The sequence below is a fragment of the Scophthalmus maximus genome, chromosome 15 (assembly GCF_022379125.1).
Source record: "Scophthalmus maximus strain ysfricsl-2021 chromosome 15, ASM2237912v1, whole genome shotgun sequence".
NCBI classification, from domain to species: Eukaryota; Metazoa; Chordata; class Actinopteri; order Pleuronectiformes; family Scophthalmidae; genus Scophthalmus; species Scophthalmus maximus.
Window position 1 is genome coordinate 15,260,480 of NC_061529.1, and position 14,521 is coordinate 15,275,000.

A 14,521-nucleotide genomic window follows, 5' to 3' on the forward strand; every position below is an offset into this window, starting at 1 on the left:
TGGTGGATTTCGTTGGAGGATGTGCAGATAGCTTAGCAGATGTACCGGCGGTTTATTACATTAATGTGTGCGCCCGGCCCCTCCCCGACAGAGGCACACGCCGGGACCCTCCTCCTTTTACGGTCTGATGGGCCCTTATACAAATGCACACGTGCCACGGCTTTGTGGCTCTCATCTGGGGGGCCCGGAGCTGCGGAGAGGAAATGTCCGTCACTGCCACTATCATCACAATTTAGTATTAAGACGGGGTCTAGACGAGCTTGGTGAAACGCAAACCAAAAGCTCGAGTTGGTTCTTTTTTTCATTTCTGTTGTTGTTGTTGCTGTTGTGATGTTGTTCAAAGAGGGGGGGGGGGGGGGGGGGGGGGGGGGGGGCATGCGCGTAACACCACGCCTGGTTGTGCAGGTTCTCCAGACTGTTTCCACCAACACACGGTTCACAGCTGTTTATTTATTTTCGTCCACACGCTTCAGCCTCTTTTACGCATGATCTTTACGCACAGTGCGCAGGCCTGCCTGCAAACTATACAGTCCCAGTTTTTTTTATTTTTTATAGACCTTAGTTTTATTATGTCTTAAATAAACACCGTAGAGGGAGTGTTTCTTTATTTTGGGGGCACGTGTCTGTCTCGGTAGTTTAACTCGACATATAAATCAGACATCTCGCTGCATACATAAGTAATAAGAAGGCCCTCTGGTCTTTGTGCACAATGGCCACGTCTGCCCGTGTGTCCCTGTCTTATTCTCCCCCCGTTTGAAAGGCAAATTGACCTCTTAACTGTGAAACGGGACTCACGGCCAATCTGGCCCACAGCTATAGGCGCGTGCTGGGCGGAATCAGTGCCCCAGACAAAGGAGGCCGCGGCCGAGGCTCGTGTTGCAAAATGCTGCACAAACATCCAGCGCTCAGCTGGAGCTGCTGCTGCTGGCTCCAGTCTGGTTCGGTTGTTTGCACAAACACAACCTTTTTTTTCAGGATATTAATTGTTTTGCCCAATCCAAAAAAAAAGAAAAAATACAACTTCTGATTCAAGATTTAAGATTGTATGTTATTTGATAAGAAAGTCAACATGTTTCATCATTTGTTATATCGTAATTTTTTCTTATTTCTTACATCTGCAGCCTCCTGTTAACAAAGCCAACTTTTTTACTACAAGCACCGCGGCCCGTCTCCTCCGCAGCTCCCCTATAGTTCCTATACACACTTCACGTGTTGTGTATTTGTCTGCTTTTTTTTTTTCTTCTTCCCTTTTTTTTCGCTGTAAAGACAGAATGCAGGCTGCAGTGCGCCACTTGGCAGAGAGCGCATTCTTCTTCCTTTCACTCGGCAGACCAGGGAGGAATTAATCTCCATCGTCGCACATTGTTCCCCCTCATTTGCATAAAGCTGCAGTATGACCAAGTCAAATAATTGCACAATTGGAACCGAGCCGCAGGGCCCGAGGCTTCCTTTCATGAGGCCTCCGCGTCCCGGTGCCTTCTCACCTGCCTCAAAGCACACACCGGCATTTTTTTGGGGGGGGGGGGGGGGTTATATACGGGCTTAAATGTCACTACGTTTTTTTCATGTTTGAATTCATTCACTAAGTTTGAAAGACACAATTGTCTTCGTCAAAAATCCACATTTCCTGTAAAGTTTTCGTCACTTAATCCCAACTAAATCTGATTGATCTTTTCTTCTTTTTTTCCTGTTTGGCATATGTACATTTCATTTACTGTAAACATAGAAAACTTCTTTCTTCATTTTTTTTCTGCAGGACTCGCCGTCGCCGACCTGTTCTCTCTGCTCCTATTAGTCGTGGTTTGTTTGGGGGGGGGGGGGGGCACACGCTTTGATGGCATTTTAACGAGTTCCTCTTTTCCCCCGGATCATCGCGGCGCGGAGCGCGCGGGCCGCCGGCCCTGGCCCTGGCACGCACGCGCGCACGCGCGTGTTTGCTCAGTGGCGCGTGCTGCCCCGCGCGGACGGGAAGCACAGGCGCCACATTAGCATACAGCTGCTGCTGCTGCTGCTGCTGTCAATGTACTGATTCAGATCACATATTAAAGTTTAAGTATATATTAGAATACTAGATTAAATATTAGAGTAGTGTTTTAGTCTTACTCGGCAATCCCAGTGGCGCCCCCAGAATTTTTTCACAGGTGGGCCAGATGGGGCGACTGAAAATCCCTGGATGGCACCCGACCAAAACCAAAAGCCATGACTGAATTTCAGGAATTCTATTATGCCGTTGTAGTTTATTTTTTAGTTTTTCTTTTATTAGTTTAATGGATTTGAGGTTTGGAGAGTTGGATTTTGTTTATTTAAGTCTGTTTTCTTGTTGCATTGGTTGTTTTCCTTCATTTGGGTCCTGCTGCTTCATACCCGTGACACCTAGACCTAACTATACTATTTAACTATTATAAAAATATACATTATTCATATAAATGAACACTACCCAGTGTAAAATATCAGATGCAGAAGCATTTTACCACCATTTAGCATATTATGCATTTGCTATTGCAACTCCCCAGGGGGGTGCCACTTGGGGGGCCAGTGAATTCCCCTGCCCCCCCCCCCCCCCCCCCCCCCCCCCCCCCCCCCCCCCCCCCCCCCCCCCCCCCCCCCCCCCCCCCCCCCCCCCCCCCTCACAGCGCCACTGCGCATTCCTGTTGATAACCTCTTTATAGCAGACGGCTAAAGCCAGATTTGTTCATCGCCAAACTGTATAAGCAGAAGTTTGAGTTGAAGACTTGTTCATTTCTGAGCTTCTCGCCTCAAACTCAGCTCCTCGTTTGTTGCACCACCTGCAGGATGCAGGATTATTGCTGAGGACACAGAGTTTACCTGCGGCGAGTGGAACCACTGCACTCAGGTCTGCTTCTGTCAAACATTAACCGCGGTTGCCGGGGGAGCTGTGGGGCAGGTCGGTTGCTCCACACAAAGATTAGATTACCCTTATTCTCACCATACACATGTATAGAAAAAACCCGCCCTCGCCGTGAATGATTGGCTCCGTGTGCTGTGCCAACCCCGAGCCAATTTGAAAGTGCAATAGGACATGACTGTAATTGGTGCTCACTACACGGCCACCTCCAATGCATTGTCAATCAGTTAATGTAATTGATTAGCCCAGGTCCTATTCTGGCTGCCTGTAATCTGATAGAGGGCTCTTTCAGCACCATGGAGAGAGAGCCTGCGAGGGACCCAGATTTAATCAGGCCGGCTGCGGACACGGCACAGCTTCGGCCTCAGCCTTTGTCCCCAAAAAACTGGGAGCAGGCGGGCAGGCACCAACAAGAGCACAATGACGCGGGAGGACAAAAGTGCCAGAGTGTAATGAAGTGATTGGTTTTTGAATACGGCTCTGAATCGACTCATGTGAAACCCATTCAATCTATTTCTGTTGGGAAGCGGCTCCAAAACCAACCCACCATGGCTCAATTCTACCTGTTCTATAGATTTTTATAGAAGAAGTCACTGTTTTGAACTGAGCGCAAGTGTCTTTTCCCTTTAATGTAACACAGTCCTGTTGCCGTTTGTTGACTGGCTCCTTCAGGACAAGGGTAGTCTTTTAATTCAATTTCTTGTCCTTTCCAAAAAAGGAGAAAAGCTTCTCTCCACTGGAGCAGGGAAAACAATTAAGACTCAACCAATTAAACTCTGACTTTAAAGTAAGTCCTCAATTTTTCAGGTCCTTATTTTCACATGAATTAATGAAATTAATATTTGATGGACTTTTCTGTTTTACTCATCACAGAGGCCTTTCAGCAAATTCTTGTGCTCGTCCAATCCAAGCCGATGTCCACGCCGGACGTGAACGCACCTGGTCCCCGTCGCCATCTTGGACGCAGGCAAGGCCCTCTCATTTTCGGCACTGCCACCAAAGTCGACTGTGTGCCACACACTCCTGAGTCCCCATGGCTCGGAAACACCACCTGCAGGCGGTCGCAGGGAAGTCGCCACGTGTCACTGTGAGACAGCAGCACGGAAAACTGCACCTGTGAAGAGCAACGGTAGCAAATCGCAAGCCCCCTGGAAGTGAAGTCAGCCTCAGTATAGTGGCAGTGGGATCAATGGGGACATTTGCCCGTTTGGCCATGAGAGAAAAACCCAGAGGTCACCGTCTAGACTTTAAAGTGTACTTTAGAAGGTTGCCCACGAGACCAGGTTACTGCGAAGAGCCCCGTAAAGTGCTTTAGTTCTGAGCTTTAGACTAATGGACCTCAGTGTTGACTGAGAATGTCCCTGATGCTATCTGTACTTTTGACAACGATGCTGATGACTCTGTGAGGACAAGGACGGATGTTTTTTTGGGGGGGGGGGGATTTTGTGCCATTTCTGAAATGGTTCTGTGGAGTTTGGTTAGTGAAATGGTCCTTTGCCTGTATATATGCTACAGTGTGTAGGAGTGGGATATGATCAAATCTACTCTACTACTCTACTATGAAATGCAATATCAACTATAGAAAAATAATAGATGCTTTTTATTGTTGTGTGCGCGACAGACATAGGAACAAAGGCTTCAAAGGGAGCAGATTCTTTTCTCGTAAAGTGAGTTCTTCCTGCATATCAGGCGTATCAGTTGCCGGAGTCTCGGGGGCATGTTTAGCCCTAATTTACTCATCAAAAGCAACAGAGTGTCTCTCGATAATCCCCACAGTCCATTGGTTGTTTGGGGCGGGGTCCCCTGTCAGAAAGCATGCCCTGGAATGTTAAACACTAATTCACCTCGGAGCTGCAGAGGTGGATAAAGCGATTGTTCTATCTGGTGAGCTGATTAAAGCGGGCTCTGGTCCCCCCCCCCCCGCGTTCACCTCTTACGTCCATCTTCTTCATTTCTGTATTCATGAGTGGATGAGAAAGTCCAGGCAGAGCGGCTGCCGTATTACAGATAATAAGGCCAGCGGGCAGCACGTTCGCTGCCACAGGTTTCCCCCTGCCCCGGCTCATTCAATTACTTCACAAGAGTCTCCGAGGCACAGCTGCACTGTGGGGGAGAAGGGGAGTAAATTGATGTACATTCATGTCGACTCGCACGCACATGCACACACACCTCACAGATACAAAGAAGTGGAGGGACACACACACACAAACACACACACACACACGCTGCAGCAAGAGCAGCCAGCATTATAAAGGATCTCACTGACAAGCATTTGGCTCAGTAGTCAGTACATTTCTCACACAAGTAGACAACAAAAAAAGGTCCGTCCTCCGTTCCCCATTGGCTCCCTGAAGGCCGATAATGACTCCATGTAAGAAAAATGAAATCAGGGCCATTGCTCATAGACTCCCATCTATGAGGTCACCATTATCTTGATGAAATTGCAGACGGCAGTTGTATCATCTAGGAGCGTGAACGATGGACTGCGGCAGACCCTAATGGGCTGTATCCTTTATCTATTGACACGTGGAGTTATACACACTGGTCATCTTTCTCCTAGGCCCCAAACTATTAGTCATCTTATCTCACTTATTCAAACAAAAATGCATTAAACAGACGTTAAAATCTCATGTATATAATATATAACTCCTCTTTCTGTAATTGATCTTCACAGTGTTGCATTCCTTGCCTTTGGTCTCAGTGTGTCCACTTGTGTGCTCTCGCTCCAGGGAAGACTGGTTGCTGTCCATGGTGCTGATCGTCTGCTCTCTCCGTGCCTCAGGCTCTGTAAAACACACACAGTGCCGGTGGGAAATAAAAGTCCGGGCCTGCTCAGCTTTTAACACCGGGAATAATGAGAACCGACCCTCATGAACGTTCACAATTTTTCTGGCACCCCTGCTCTCAGGTGAGGGGTAATGTACACTGGACAAAATTTACTTGAACATATTTGATCTTCTTTTTGAAGTGTTACCAATATTTTGTGTTGTTATGAACCAAGTGGCAAACCACCATGACGCCACCTATTGGATCGTGAACTCGTGAAGCCTTCAGTTTAGCATTTTGCCCAGCGCCATCTAGGTTTTTTGAAACCAGAAGTGACCATATTTGGAGGTTGCTATTCTACTCTTAATGGGACCATCTTTTTGGTTCTTTTAAACACATCATGTTGTACTGAAGAAGACTTGAAACTATTGATTGAGAGCATAAACTCCTCAGGAAAATGTTTACTGATGAGAATGAGAAGTAGAGTCATTTTCTCATAGACGTCTTGAGAAACTGACGTCTTTTTATCAACCAGTGGAGTCGCCCCCTGCTGGTCATTGGAGAGAACACAGGTTTGAGGCACTTCCGCATTGGCTTCGCTTTCCCGACCCGGTGACAATGTCCAATTTTTATATACAGTCTAAGTTGTTATTCCATTCCAAATGAAAGTATGAAAATGTAATTTTGTGGTTTTTACAGGTAAAACATTTCAGAAATAAACCAAAACGTCTTGTTTTCACTCACTGATGACAGGACAGATTACACAAAGCAAATAAAAAGTGTAAGCTGGTGAGCTTTAGAGGTGGATTTTGGACAGAGCCGGGCCAGTTGTGCTAAGCTAAGCTTACTGGTTGGCTCCTCCAGCTACACATATACTTGCAACCATGAGAGTGATATCAATTGTTTCATCTAAGACTCCGCAAGTTTTTACTTTGTGTGTGGGTGTGCCTGTGTGTGTGTGTGTTGGGGTGTGTGTGTGTGTAGCTTCTGACTTTATGCTCTTTCACGGCATATTTCAAGGACTTTTTCCTCTTGTTGTCATGGCTCTTCTCCAAAGAGATGCACAAAGCATTGGAAACATTTTGGGCTCAACTATGTAAGCTCATCCTTAACATAAGTCCATTAACAGAGTTAGCATTTCTTGGCCTTTGATTTTGGAATTCCACATTTTCCAAACAAATAATTCCCAGAATTGGCACACTCTTCATTAGGCGGCATGATTTGCATTCTCCTATAATTGTGCTGCTTCCTTGATTATTAAATGATCACCCTAATTAGGGAGCATAATAGGGTTAATCAGACTCTGCTCGTCACACTTATTATTATTCCTGAAAAAAAAAGAAAAAAAACGAAGGGAAAAGATACAGTACTTGATTAATGATATCAGCTTTTTCATCAGCTGGGCAACCATTCCCCTTCTGAAATTAATACCAAGTTGTAAATGGAAGGAAGGAGCTGGCTGGACACAGACAGATGAAAGATTTCACTCAAATTAATTAAGCACTAATTATGCAGCAGGAGTTGGGACCAGTTTGCATAATGAGCTCTATCAAAAGACATCGGTCACAGAGAAGAAGGGGCTGCGGCGTTTCTGTGCAGCCTTCAGATGACACGCAGACGCCGCTGCACTGCACGAGGGGGGCTGTGGCAGGGGACTGGGAAAAGGGTCCAAGCACTTTGAGGCTCGAGTCGTGAGGCTGAGGAGCGTTTGGTTTGGTTTGTCAACATGTTGTGAACCAGCAGCACGTGGCGCGTTTTCTACCGCGAATGTAGATAATTCCATTGCCTCTGAAAGATATTACATATGTCCTGAGGCCGTGTGTGTGTGTGTGTGTGTGCGTCTCTTTTTTTTCTTTTCCCCCTTTCGGCTTTAACATCAGATAATGCATTTCCTGCTCCAGCAAGAGGCAATAAGGACAGAATGTAGCATTAAATTTGAGCTAATCACAAACAACCTGCAGCCATACTCCAGGGAGCTTTAAGACCCTAATCACCTCCCACTCCAATTCTTGCGGTGTTCAGTTATTGTTGATCGGGGAATATACGCTCGGCTATCTATTTAGACAATGGGAAAAGGGATTAAACAGACAGAAACCCTCTATGTCTTAATCGCTTGTTTAATCACAGCCACTGTGTAGTGTACGGAGCGGAGTTACTTGAACTGATTTGCCAGCAGCAGCAGCAGCAGCAGCAGCAATAGGCTAATCAGGGTGCGCAGCCCGGCGCTGCCCTTCAAGGTCCCGGAGTGGAATTACAAAGACTGTGATTAGTTAATCAAATGAAGAACCCAATGTCCTTTCTTTATTTGTGTACACACCGTATCCAAATGGAAATTGTATAGCCGAGGCACTTCCAGAAGGACACATCTACATGTGAATGATCCTCCTTGAGCCTTTGGCTTTGAATGCGGAATAAGGTCTTCCACTCCCAATCATCGTGTTATGGCATCGCCGGGGCTTTTTGCATATCCGAATGATGTTTGTCGTCAGTGCTCATGTGAATGATGCAATCACTCGAGTCCGTTGGGGAGCAAATCAGGGAGCACTAGACGGCCACTCTCGGAACACACATGATGATGTGAGGCAGAATGTCAACGGTGTATTTATCTTTGAGAGGAGATGGACGGACAGCAGACAGGCTGCGCGAGCGAGGCAGCTCAGTGATGTGTTTTCATATCTGTCAACATGTATAGGGTTCATTAAGGAGTAGGAGTAGGAGTCATGGGAGTCATTAAGTTGGTTATAGTTACAGCATTAGTACGGTATAGGCTTAGTAACACAACACATGAAACATTAGTAAAATGAGAGGTAACCCACATAGCACTCACCTTCACCTGTGTGAGCAATCACGTTAGCCAGGTTTGAAATAAAGTATCATTCATGTATATTTAAAGAAGCACAAGCTGCGTGACAACACTGTTCCACGTTAAGCCCCTCGAAAACCCGCCGAGTTAATTCAAATGAACATTTAACGGAGCTTTTCAGTTGGATCTAACTGGCTGGCTAATGGTTGACTTGTTGGACGTAATGAAATTCAGCGGACATCTAGTTGACATGCCGGAGCGTAATTTGATTCAAGCATGTACCCATGCGTTCAAACGCTATAGCTATAGACAGAGACGGTTACAGTGCAAAGAGACAGGCCTATGTGCCGTTAACCCGCGTTAGCCGGAATTGGATTATCGCACACCGCCTCCGGGCACATCTTTGTAGCTCTAATTTTCAGAAGCCAATAAACTCACAGATTCACTTTCTCTTCAAATGTAATATTGACTAGATAGACCCTCATGTACTTTTGATGAGCAGCGTAAACTGACACATTGATAAACCTCAGGGGACCTCATGAGTGTATTCTCTCCAAACCCCGGATGCACTAATTTGCACTGAATCAAATTTAATTAAACTTAAGTATTCTTTATTTTTGCATCAAAGCAAACCTTTTTCCTTTTTTTTTCACCACACGTCCGTCTGTCGGACATGCTGTTAGACACAGTGACCGTTGTCCCTAAAGAGAAAAGAATTTCCCTCCATTGCTTTGTGATAACTTCCTTCCAGGGGTGGCAGACTTGACCCGCTCACTCCCCCAAGAATCACCACTATTATCCGTCAGTGACAGCAGCCCCCTGCTGAAAGGTACAGGGTCGTTGATGTACCAATCCATCTCTGTCTGCCAAGCGATTGATTGTGATTTAGTGCGCGGGGACAGGAGATGGTGGGGTTCTATTTTGATGAGCGATAGGTGGGAACCCCTTTGACTCCCAGCACATGGCAAGCAGAGGCAGGGCTATGATGAGGGGTCAGAAGCAGCTGGTGGGGGTTACAGGGGTGGGTCTTGGGGGTGGGATGGAGGCAATGGGGGCGGGGGGCTTTGTGGATCACAAGATAGAAGGTGTCAGAGATCCAGGACAAAGCCTCCCTGACCAACCGCCTGAGTCTATCACATGGCCCATCCATCACCCGTTCCATCTTTGTGGTTATCATAAAGGTTGCTAGCTAATCGTTTCATCATCAGGGGAATAATGGCGATGACAGTGAATACAGAGCAGCAGTCAGAAGTAGACTTTGAGACCACATATGAGCGGATTGTGTTCCAGCTGGATGACAGAAGTGTGAATTCCCTTTTCTGGACTCCCTTGCCATCAAGTTGTAGATTTAAATGCTGGGTGACGTTGGTTCGTCGGACGGAGCTGGCTGAATGCCTAGGAATGATCGGCCTCCTCTGGACACGTTTTTAATTTTCAATGAAATATCCAGAAATCTAAAAGGAGCGGTATCGGCCTTAATTAGCAGGCTAAAAACAAAGGATCCCAGACAGATGATACACAGTGTCTGACACCAGAGAGACTATTTCTTCCCACTCTTGACTGAGCTTTGTCTCCCTGTTCAGGGCCGATGTTAGACACAAGCCGTCCTTGGAAGGACGTTACGTTCAGCCTTCGCCTCGCTCCACTGGGCCATGGCGGCAGCTTAACTCGGTAATCAACCTAAGAGGCCTCGTTACGATACGTCTCGAGATCAGAAAACTGACATTAGGGCGGTTGTTTGTGGAAACGTGATGTTTTGCACCCTCTCAATGTGAATAATGAGAGCGCCATCTCCTTTTTTATTGTTAATCCTATTGATCTCAAAGTCCTTTCACACATCATCTGGAAATGTCTGCAAATTATTTCACCGACCGCCGTCGGTGAGTTCTGAAAGTTTTTGTCGCATTCAAGTAAATTCAACCCTTAAAATTTTGAAAGCAGCGGTGAACGGCAGCTGACGGGTCGTCAATCACAGGACGCTGTGTCGGCCAGGTGGATGTGCGGCCAGTAACCTGATCCGCTGTTGACAGAGCAGGGACAGGTGCTCCGGCCAAACTAATCCAGACATGCACGGTAGACACAGGTCACCCAGCGAGGCAGATTGATTCAGAGCTTTAAAAGGCTACTCATCAACAATCCCAGGCCCTGGCCTTACCTTTTCTGTTGCCATGATACCAAAATTGCAGTGATTCAGGATTGGCCCGCATTGGAAATGGAAAGGAATGTTCAGTGTTTGCCCAGCTAATGCTGGGAGCATTTTGTCACACAAGGGATGAGAGAACATTTCTGGAAATGATGTCTGAGTTTCACGAAGGGAACATTGAATGATTTGTTGTCTGCCAAATTAGATGCACAAAATGCTGCGTGAGCTTCATGTAATCCAAGTTTCTTAGTGCGAAATGCATATATTCAGTATACGGGGGCTCAGAGAGGCTTAGAGAACTGCATGTGGAGGCAGCGCTCTGTAATCTCTTTCATGACTGTCTGAGATTACAGTCACATGCGAAAGAAAAAATTGAAAAAAAATACATGAACCAGAATTCACTTTGATTCTTAATATCAAACCCACTTCCATACAACCCCAAATGCCACATAAAGTTTACAGGCAGAATGCCAGACATCTGCTGCGCTCTGATTGGTTGACAGGCCGGCAGCAATCTCACCTGTTATCCTCCTCATCCCACCACTGCATTGGTGAACACCCTCAGTCCAGACCTGCGTGGAGAAGGGGGGCCCATCTGGTCAGGCCGCATTAACAACAAGCTCTTTAACAACGGCTTCCAGGAAAAGGAGAAGGGCACGGCGGGCCACACCAGCCAATAAAAACAGGCTATGCATGACATTTAGCGCCTGATGCGGGGCTTAGCAGTATACAGGTTACCTACTGTCCGCATCAGCCCCTGCCAATAAAACAAAAGGCAATCTCAAAGCGCTTGGGGGGGGGGCTGGGTTTAAAGCCTCCTTCCAGTTGTTGATCTCATAATATGTATGTTACAATGCAGATGGGGTGTGAAGTTAAGAACCATGAAAGGGAATAATTTCCAGGGTCCCCTCACATAAATGTCAAGCGAGTAGACAGGCAGTTCCTTCGGTTATGCAAACACACTCTCAAGCTCCATCTTTTTTTTTTTGTAGTGAGTGGAAAAAGTGACACGGCGGCGTCTGAATTTGGAGAGGAAATAAGAACTCATTTTTCCTACTGAGGGATGTAAAAAGTAAAAAAAGAATTCAACAGATGAGAGGGACGAGAGTGATGTCAGAAGATCATCTAGCTGTAAAAAGCACAGTCAGGGAAGTGGAGCGTGAAGTGGTTGTCTGACCAAACAGTGCCATCTTGTGTTCGAATCGGTCCACTAGGAGGAAGGAGAAGCTGCAAATGATAGATGGAGAAGAAGAAAAAAAACAATATGGTGCACTTGAATAATTGACACTTGGTACTTTTTCCCAAATTCTGCACACTGACCAGGCCTTGAGCAAGAGCTGCACTACTCAACTCAGAAAGCAGGGGTAACTCTGGCCTGTCAGATGTTTGATGGCCTCTATTTCTTTTCTCCCATTTTTCTTTTTTTCTTTTTTTTTACAATTGCCTGCACCCACAGCATGCAAAGGATGGAGACAAAATGAGATCTCGAGAACACAAAAGGGGATGTGAAGACAGAAGGGTTCGGGGTGGAGTTGGAACAGCAAGCAATGGGCTCTCTACAGCTGCTGGCACTAATGAGGATAATTACCCCAGTAATAACATTAGCCTATCTGAGGGAATGGAGGGGAAGGACAAGTGGTTGTGTGTGTGTGTGTGTGTGTGTGTGTGTGGGTGGGTGGGTATATGAGCATGTGTGCACGCACGCGGTTTGCCGTATATGTATGTGTGCGTGCGCGGGCCTTCCCCTCTATCTCGCTCGCTCGTCTCTCCCTCATTCCCTGAATCTCAATATCTCTTTGTTAGCCCACAATAATTGTATTTGGGCCTCATATCCGCCATATCAGATTCAAGTTTGTACAAGGTAATTAGCAGAGGAAGGGAAGCCTCCACACCAGGAGGACAAATGCCCCCATGACATCATTCTGGCTCCACTCAGGAGGGAGCCCACCCCTCCACTCCTTCCTCCCACTCATCTCTCTCTTGTCATTTAGCTGTCAAGAAGAGCACCGAATGAGGGGCAGAGATGGAGTGGCAAGTGAAAGTTGATGACATTGAAAAGGGAGGGAGAGAGTCGGGATTAGAGGAAGTAAAGAAATGAAGAGAAAGGAGGGGAGATAAAAGAGCTGGAAATTGATTTGATGATGGGATGGAGGGCTGTGTTTTCACCACAGGCCTGTAATCTCCAATCAGCTTTGACTAACAGACAGCGGGGGAAAGTTCCTCGGCGCTAATGCAGCTCGCCATTCAGAAGGAGCCGGCGTATCCAGCTGGGAGTCGGGGGATGAGGGGAGGATTAACTGGCACTCAGGTGGAGAGAGATGAAGAGACCCTACGGATGGTCACACCCTCCCTCAATCACTCTCTTCTTTTTTTTTCTTCCCCCTCAATGAATTAATATAATGTGCCCTGTGTTTGCCCAGTGGAGTGGACTTTAGGTGTGCCCTGTATCCACATTAGTGATCGTATCAGCAATGTCTCATAATCAAATTTGATGTTAGCGAGATGAGTCAGCTGTTTCTCTAGTTGTTGCACTTTTGGGTTATGGAACCACTGGTTTCATGGGCATATTTTATTAGTGAACAATTCAGTTGTGATCATACAAAAAAAATGCTGCACAGTAAATAACAGGAGGGATTTATTTGTGTGCCATTACACAGTTAAAAAAAATAAAAAATAAGCTTCATCTGACAACGGAGTAGTGAAGATATCAGCTGATGTGTTGTCTTTTAGTCTGCTCTTTTAACCGAGCTAAACAAATGTAATCTCCAGATGCCAACTGTCCATCACTGCTGCCTCCATCCAAATATTGGATGGGGTGTCCCTCCGCCTCCTCCACTGGGCCCTTCCTTACCTCCACCACTGGAACGTCGACAAGAATATTTTCAAGTAAGAATAAACAGTATATTTTCAAAATAAGGATTTCCACCATTGCTAATTAGCATAACGTTCAAATTCACTCACTGTGAGCTGCTTCGATGCCGACGTTTCTCCCAAAGCATTGTGGGAGATGCATGAATAGACCCCTGCAACAGAGAGGCGGGGGCCCTGTATCTGCAGCCAGGTGGTGACGGTGTAACGCTGGGGGCCTCCTCGAGTATGAAAGATGACAGGATTACACCTGGACAGATGATATGAGGCTTTTTCAAATGTATGTAATGTGTGTGTTGGACAGCAGCATGGGTGGTATGACAAAGTAATTCAGTAATATAATAAATCACTGCTCCATATAAGTCATTAGTGATAAGTTTTGGCTCCCTTGCTTCAGTAATATTATAAATAGACTTGTGAAACAGACAATGGTCCATGTTGTCACCACTGTTTTATTTCATTTGTGAATATACTTCCGTTAAAGTGGAGGAAATTCTGGGAAGTGATTCAATATATGACTAACTACAGATATTTCAGTTTTAATTATGCACCAAATATTTGGTATGAACTCCCACTACATATTACAAATTCAACCACTGTCGACACATTTTTAAAAAACTGCTCAAAAATGATTTTAATTCACCTTTTATTTTATCAGTCAATCTTAGCATTACTTTAACCCCTTTTAAAAAAAAGATTTTATTGTTTCAACATCCTTAATTGTCTTAATATATTTTGTTTTTAAGCATCTGATGTTCTGTTTTAGCTATTTTCTTTCATGTAAAGTACCTAAGCTGTGTTTTATGCTAAAAAAAATACATTATTATTATTATTTATGTGTAAAATCAGTGAAATCCCCCTTCATTGAAAAACATCTTCCTCTACTGCCGCGATAGAGATCCTAATAACTAGGACACCGCTCAACCAAACCTCAACAACCCTAGTTCAGCGATACATGGCAGCTGAAATTATTTTCAAACCTGGACAGAGATGTGAGGATCGTCCCCTGGCAGGAAGTGGTCGCTTCCCGTCTTCCTCCAGTTCAGGTTTGGAAGAGGGTAAGATGAGACCTCGC

The 14,521-nt window shown here is 45.7% G+C and overlaps 1 protein-coding gene across 1 annotated transcript in view; it reads right to left on the bottom strand.

The window, feature by feature from the left end:
* Positions 1–14,420: 14,420 nt before the first annotated feature.
* LOC118286523 (kazal-type serine protease inhibitor domain-containing protein 1-like) overlaps positions 14,421–14,521 on the bottom strand; it is a 1,389-nt gene continuing 1,288 nt past the window's right edge. The window contains exon 2 of the mRNA XM_035611017.2: positions 14,421–14,521. This exon is cut by the window's right edge and continues 7 nt beyond it. Coding sequence (XP_035466910.2) covers positions 14,421–14,521 — 101 coding nt within the window.